This window comes from Austrofundulus limnaeus, unplaced genomic scaffold, assembly GCF_001266775.1.
Source record: "Austrofundulus limnaeus strain Quisiro unplaced genomic scaffold, Austrofundulus_limnaeus-1.0 Scaffold694, whole genome shotgun sequence".
NCBI lineage: Eukaryota > Metazoa > Chordata > Actinopteri > Cyprinodontiformes > Rivulidae > Austrofundulus > Austrofundulus limnaeus.
Window position 1 is genome coordinate 2,361 of NW_013953096.1, and position 6,987 is coordinate 9,347.

At 40.0% G+C, this 6,987-nt stretch overlaps 2 protein-coding genes across 2 annotated transcripts; both read right to left on the reverse strand.

The window, feature by feature from the left end:
• Positions 1-278: 278 nt before the first annotated feature.
• On the reverse strand, positions 279-3,130 carry LOC106531938 (proteoglycan 4). The gene is made up of 5 exons (XM_014027896.1): positions 2,967-3,130; positions 1,234-2,874; positions 953-1,034; positions 775-877; positions 279-431 (listed from the first exon to the last, which is right to left on the reverse strand). Exons 1-5 carry the CDS (start codon positions 3,041-3,043, stop codon positions 316-318), a joined length of 2,019 nt encoding a protein of 672 aa, XP_013883350.1. The 5' UTR covers positions 3,044-3,130; the 3' UTR covers positions 279-315.
• Positions 3,131-3,168: 38 nt separating this feature from the next.
• LOC106531939 (cyclin-dependent kinase-like 2) lies at positions 3,169-6,039 on the reverse strand. The gene is made up of 5 exons (XM_014027897.1): positions 5,860-6,039; positions 5,187-5,381; positions 3,518-3,702; positions 3,337-3,441; positions 3,169-3,259 (listed from the first exon to the last, which is right to left on the reverse strand). Exons 1-5 carry the CDS (start codon positions 6,025-6,027, stop codon positions 3,256-3,258), a joined length of 657 nt encoding a protein of 218 aa, XP_013883351.1. The 5' UTR covers positions 6,028-6,039; the 3' UTR covers positions 3,169-3,255.
• Positions 6,040-6,987: the final 948 nt, after the last annotated feature.

A 6,987-nucleotide genomic window follows, 5' to 3' on the forward strand; every position in this document is an offset into this window, starting at 1 on the left:
TGGTCCTCCGTACTGCAGAAGCCTGGTAATCATCTATTCCTTCATATCAGGTGTGTTGGAGCAGAGAAACAAGTAAAACATGCAGGGCTGCGGCCCTCCAGGACCAGGACTGCCCACCCCTGGTTTAGATGATGCGAAGTCAGATTTATTTTATAAATACACAACATTTTTATAAGTAAAAGTTGTCGTTTTTTTTTTTTTTTTTTCAGGAGATGTTGAGCAGCAATCTCAAAGACAATCTTTGTTATTTTCAGATCTTATTGTTTTATTCAGCAGGTGAAGATTAAAGAATAAAATCAAAACACAGCCGTTCCTTTATAATTTTGTTGTGCTTGTGTAGGACTTGTGTCCTTGTCCTTCTGATGGTGGACTGAATGAGACCAGGTTTTTGTCTTTCCTCAGGTTCTTGATTGCACCTTTGTTGTGTTTGCCTAAAGAAAATTACACAAATTAACATGTTATTGCTGTTTTTGTTAAGTAGCTAATGTTTTAACTCAAAAAATATGGTTGTTTGATGTTTTTTAGTCAGTTAGTGCATTGTATTGATGAATATAATTATATTGAAAAATATAATTAGCTGTTGATGTTTACAGATGGTAAAAAATAAGAGGCTTAAAATCTTTTCATCTCATGGGCTGCTGCTTCATAAACTGTGAAGATACTGATTGGTATTAAAAATTGTATATTTTTTTCACTTTGATGAAACAGCAAATACAGTACATGAAGATACTGGATATTTTTAAATACCTGATGATCGTCACCAACTCCACTCACCTTCTTTCTCTCTGAGCTCCAGCAGCGTTGAGCTTCTTATGTCTGGAAAATGAACATGCGACTTGTTTTTGGCCATTTCACTGATAAAACTGTTTTCTGACGCCTGAAAGAGCAAAAATAATGATCACTTTGGACTAATCTTTTCTGGTGAAAGACAGAAAGCAGATCCAGTTATTACCAGAACGGTGAAAGATCCGGTAAGTTTGCTGGCAGCGAATTGTTGATTCGGTCGATCACGAGTTCCACTGTAATCCACACATCTGTGGAAGACGTGGAGAAACGTCAGCTACATGTTCAAACACTGACTGTAAAGACATCGTACTGAGGACTCCTGGCACCTTTGGTCTCATTAAAAGAAACCATCTTTATTTTTGGATAAATGTTCATCTCGTCAGGTAAAAAGGTTTGGGGGTAAAATGAGTCTTAGGTGTTTCATGAACGTTAAAAACAAAGGTTTACCTGAGACTGTTGGTCCCAGGAGTGAAACCAGCTCCCTGAACAAGGTAGTCGCCGGCAGCTGGGTTATTAAAGACGGAGAGGGAGGTCATGAGTTGGGAGGATGGAGGAAGCAGCAGAGGATTAGAAGAAGATAGAGGAGGAGACGGTGTGGATGATCGCGGTGCGCTGACGTCTGAAATGTTGGTCTTGAAACCTTCTGTTGAAGCTTTGTGGTCTAAAGTCAAGCTCAAAGTCGAATCTCTGGATGTCGTCAGAACATTTCTGTCACTTTTCTTCTTTGGGTCCGGAGCCGGTGTTGGTTTTTGAGTTTTGGGGATCACAGAGGACCTCGTGTGCTGGTGGGTCTTCAGTGGGTTTTGTTTGGGGTGAGGAACTTTGAAGGAATCTGCATCGGATTCTGAGGCACCTGAGTTTCCATAAGCCTTCAGGGTTGGCTTCACTGGTTGATTAGTAGAACTGATAGGTACTAACTGAGAAGCCAAATCCTCTTGGTTCTCTTTTTCTGAGTTATTCGTCACTTTCACAACAGCTGTTCCAACCAAATTTAAAGTAAATCTGTCATCTTTAGCCACTTTGGTGTTCTGCCCTGCAGAAGCTTTAAAAGATCCATCTGAAGTTTGGGACAAAAGAACCACACCTTCTGGGATTTCTGTCACCGGATTCAAGTACCCGTGACAAGACCTAAAGTCCCTTTTGTCTATAAGTTCTCTGTCTTTTGAAAGAGCTCTTGAAGTGAACTCTACCTTAGAAATTTTCAGGCTTGAGAGTTCTTTAGGTACGGCAGCGGTGTTGTGGGTAGAAGTGGTTTCTGTGGATGGCTGTTCAGAAAGATGTGAAGGAAAAGTCTTGGAAGAACTGTTGAGGATGTTTGTGTTGGGTTTTGGACTGCTGTTTGTGGTAGTCTTTTGGTTCTTGGGTAGGACCTTAGGACTTTTAGAGGCATCTTCTTGTTGGTCAAACTGAAATTCTGCTACAGGACTCGTTTTGTAAGGCTTTGAGTCATGAAACATCGCAGGGGCCATGTTCGACACTTTCATTGTTGGGTTGCTCCAGCTCTTTAGAAACTCTTGGGTTGGCTCAGGTTTGCATAAACTTGTGTTCTTCTCTGGATCTGGCCCACAACAGTTCTTGTCTTCAATGTTTTGTGGGAGGTCTTTTTTCGGTTCTGGAGGCGTAACACTTTCTTGTTTTGATTTAGTTGTTGTTAAGTTTTTCTTCTTTAGGGTCACTTCTGCCTCTGTTTCATCTGGTGGCTTGGAAATAAAGGTTTTAGTTGTTTTAGAAGCCTCTGACTCGTTCTTTATCTCTGCACTGGTGAGTTTCTCTGGTTTAGTTTTCGTGGGGCACTGTGTGGTGTTGTGGATTATCTTGTTGCCAAATGTTTTGGGTTGTGTGGACAACAGAGATTCTGTGGTGTTACGATTGGTTTTGGATAATTTTGAAGGTTGTTTTCCTTTTGGTTTATCTATTATGTCCTTGTTTACGCTCTCATCTGTGTCTTCAGGTTGTTTCTTGTCTTTGCCTCGACAGTTTTTCTCATCTCTCTTATTCGTATCCGACCTTGGGATTTTGGTAATTTGGGGAAGTGTGGAGTTTTCTCTGTGCTCCTTTTGGATTTTGGCATTTAGGTCATCTAAAAATCTGTGCAAACACACACAAAAAAATACATTTTAAAGATAATAGAGAAAGTAGATCAAACTTGACACATGGAAATGTAGAAAACAAAGATGTACCTGATATGGAAAGTGTCTTGTGTGAAGAGAGGATGCTGTAAAAGCTCAGAACACTGAGCTCGTTTTTCTGGATCCATCTCTAGACACCTCTGAAACACAAAGCAAGTCTTATATTATGCTTTAGTCAGGTAAACCAGTTAATCTGAGCTGTACCTGTGCCAGGTAAAGTGCATTTGGTGGGATTTGGGGGAAGCGTTGATGCAGTGAGATGGTGCTCGAACATTCTGGTAGATTGACTCCAGAAAAAACTGGATTTCTGTAAAATACCTCCTGGTGATGAGTCATCAGGTCACCTGGAGGAAAGAAGAATTAACTTGGTTGAAAAAAGCAACAACTTGATGATGTTTGGTTTAAGTGCTTACCAAAGCACCTGACGATGTGGAATATTTGGTCGAGGTCAGAGTCTCCGGGAAACAGAGGCTGTCCTGTTAACATTTCTATTACCAGGCAACCCAGAGCCCAAACATCTACTGGTCTACAAAAACACACATTTACACATATTAATGGTTTTTTAACAACATCTACCATCAGTTCCATGCAAAGAGACTTACTTGCCATATTTGATATCTCCCACCAGCAGTTCAGGCGCTCTGTACCATCGAGTAGCTACATAGTCTGTGTAGACACCTCCTTCAGAGGGTGACAAAATGGTTCGTGCAAAACCAAAATCACACAGCTTGACCACACTGTCCCGAGAGATGAGAATATTCTCAGGTTTGATGTCTCTGTGGATTACCTGGGATTAATAAAATGATCAAACAGTACTTCATAGACAAATACACAAGATGGCAGCATTTATTTTTACAAAACCCTTGACTGTTACTGTTTTTCAGATGTCTGGTGTGTTGTCTGGTGTGTTATTGGTGTACATTTCACATGTCGTCAAATTTCTATCAGTTTCTCTCTTTACGGTTCTTATTTTCTCTTCTTCTTTTTCTTGTTTACAATAGCATTAAAAAATCTTTACTGTAAGTCATTTGGAGGAAATCATCCATCCATCCATCCATCCATCCATCCATCCATCCATCCATCCATCCATCCATCCAACTATACATTCATCCATCCATCCAACTATAATTTCATCCATCCATCCAACTATACATTCATCCATCCAACTATACATCCAACCATCCATCCATTCATTCATCCAACTATATATTCATCCATTCATCCATCCATAAACTATCCATGCATCCATCCATCCATCCATCCATCCATGCATCCATCCATCCGTCCATCCATCCATGCATCCATCCATCCATCCATCCATCCATCCATCCATCCATCCATCCATCCATCCATCCAACTATGCATCCATCCATTCATCCAACTATACATCTATCCATTCATCCAACTATACATCCATCATCCATCCAACTATACATCCATCCATCCAACTATACATTCATCCATCCATCCATCCAAATATACATCCATCCATCCATCCATCCATCCATCCATCCAAATATCCATCCATCCAACTATACATTCATCCATCCATCCATCCATCCATCCAACTATACATTAATCCATCCAACTATACTTTTATCCATCCATCCATCCATCCATCCATCCATCCAACTATACATCCATCCATCCATCCAACTATACATTCATCCATCCATCCATTCATCCAACTATACATTCATCCATCCATCATTCATCCATCATTCATCCATCCAACTATACATACATACATACATACATTCATTCATTCATCTGTACATTCATCCATCCATCCATCCATCCATCCAGCTATACATCTATCATCCATCCATCCATCCATCCAACTATACATTCATCCATCCATCCATCCAACTATACATACATACATACAGTACATACATACAGTACATCCATCCATCCATCCATCCATCCATCCATCCATCCATTCAACTATACATTCATCCATCCATCCATCCATCCAACTATACATACATACATACAGTACATACATACATACAGTACATCCATCCATCCATCCATCCATCCAACTATACATTCATCCATCCATCCATCCATCCATCCATCCATTCAACTATACATTCATCCATCCATCCATCCATCCATCCATCCATCCATCCATCCATCCATCTATACATTCATCCATCCATCCATTCATTCATCCAACCATACATTCTTCCATCCATCCATCCATCCATCCACTCCCATTTATCTGTGGTTTGATATATTATTCAATGTTTGATCTTTCATCCTCACGTTTTGTTGGTGACAAAAATCCACCGCCCTCAGGACTTGGAACAGGTATGTCCGGCAGGTGCTGAGGTCCAGTCCATTGGGGTTCTGTTCCAGATCCTCCAGAAGAGTCCGATCCACAAACTCAAAGACCAAGTACCAGCGGTGACGACGCTTCCACACCTCCAGGAGGTTCACCAGGTTGTCGTGACGGAGTTGCTTCCAAAATTAAAAAAATACGGACAAATTCAGTACAAATGTAGGTTCTCTCTGTCTTGTGTCCAACCTAGCATCTGTCATCTAATTTTAAACCCTAATGCTAGAATCTGATGAGAATGACCTAATCTAACATATGGATCATTGTCTTGGCTGTTTCTTGAGTCTATAAAAATGCACATCATACCAAGCAACAACAGAAATATTGTGAAGTCTTGGTGAAAACAAGGATTACTTTCTTTAAATATTTTTAAGTGATGTTTCTCACTCTGTTTTTTTTAAGTGAGTCATACTAACTCTGACTGGTTGATAAAATCTTCTACGTTTCTGTATTTTCTCATGGTGACCTGAAAACTAACTGAAAACTGACCCTTAAGTTCTGTTATTTCATGCTCAGCTGATTGGGTTGGGTTTCAGGCTCCTACAGACACAGGTTCAGTTCTGCAGTGACGGACAGGTCGATGTGTTGACTGACAGGTACCCTGAGCAGCTTGACTTCCCTGAGGGCGATCTTCTTCACCGTCTTATCCTGGTCCGAGTCCAGGAACTTCTTGATGGCGACGAGGCGACCCGAGTCTCGATGGCGGCACTTTAGAACGATGCCGTAACTGCCCTCCCCGACTGGACCCAGAGACTCGTAACGCTCCATCAGGCTCTTATTCTGAAAGGACAGGAAGCCACATTCAAATTGGTTTTTATTTGTTAGATAAATTTGATACAATTTCCTAAACGCATTTGTTTTTAGCTTTCAAGGAGCTAAACTTTTTTTTCGTCTTTAGTTCAGTTTTTTGTTGTATTTGGCTTATTTTTCATTTATTTTCAGAGGAATTATTGTTGTTTTTTATTTTAAAATATTTTTTGTTAGAATTTTGAAGCAGGGGATCTGCAGAAATGTTATAGATCAGGGGTTTTCAAACTTTTTGGACCTGGGAACGACTTACAAGGGTGAGGGGACCCCCTCATAAACCCCATGCTGTTTTTCTTTATCACTTTAATTTTAACCCCTAAATGCTATAAGAATATTATGTTTGGTTTGGTTTAGTATGTTTATTTTACTAGTGCATTGTTCCTCATGTGCATTTTTTAAAATAAAAAACAAATGAACAATTTATTGCAATTATTTGAGGACCCCCCGAGTTATGGCTCACGGACCCCTGGGGGTCCTGGGACTCCAGTTTGAGAACCTTTGTTATAGACAATCAATATCTTACCTGCTTTATTTCTGGTCCGATTGAGGAACAAACCTGGTTTCTATCAAAGTAAACAACAACAACAACAACAACAACAACTTAAGAACCAAAAAGAAAAAAACTGTATAGGTCTTCTGGACGGGTTCTTCTCTAATGAAACGTTTCGTCTCTTCTCCAAGAGACTTCTTCAGTCTGAGAGTTTCAGGCTAAATTCAGGCTTTTAAGCCCTGCCTCCATGTGACTGATACTCACATCACATGGCTATCATTGACACCTAATTAACACTTAGTTAACAATTAGTCAGATTGTGGAATATTCTGGAAAATGATGTGAAAAGTGCCAAATCAAAGTACATGTTCAAGAGAATGATAAAGGTTAGATTGTTAAAAATATATAAAACAATATAATCTGTGTCCATG

Coding starts and splice junctions, on each gene's coding strand:
- LOC106531938 (XM_014027896.1), bottom strand. CDS start 3,043: ATGGATCCAGAAAAACGAGCTCAGTGTTCTGAGCTTTTACAGCATCCT. Junction 1,035..1,233: donor CCTGGGACCAACAGTCTCAG/GTAAACCTTTGT, acceptor CGTCTTCCACAG/ATGTGTGGATTACAGTGGAA. Junction 878..952: donor CCGGATCTTTCACCGTTCTG/GTAATAACTGGA, acceptor TTGCTCTTTCAG/GCGTCAGAAAACAGTTTTAT.
- LOC106531939 (XM_014027897.1), bottom strand. CDS start 6,027: ATGGAGCGTTACGAGTCTCTGGGTCCAGTCGGGGAGGGCAGTTACGGC. Junction 3,703..5,186: donor ATTTTTGTCACCAACAAAAC/GTGAGGATGAAA, acceptor TATTAATCCCAG/GTAATCCACAGAGACATCAA. Junction 3,442..3,517: donor GGAGATATCAAATATGGCAA/GTAAGTCTCTTT, acceptor GTGTTTTTGTAG/ACCAGTAGATGTTTGGGCTC.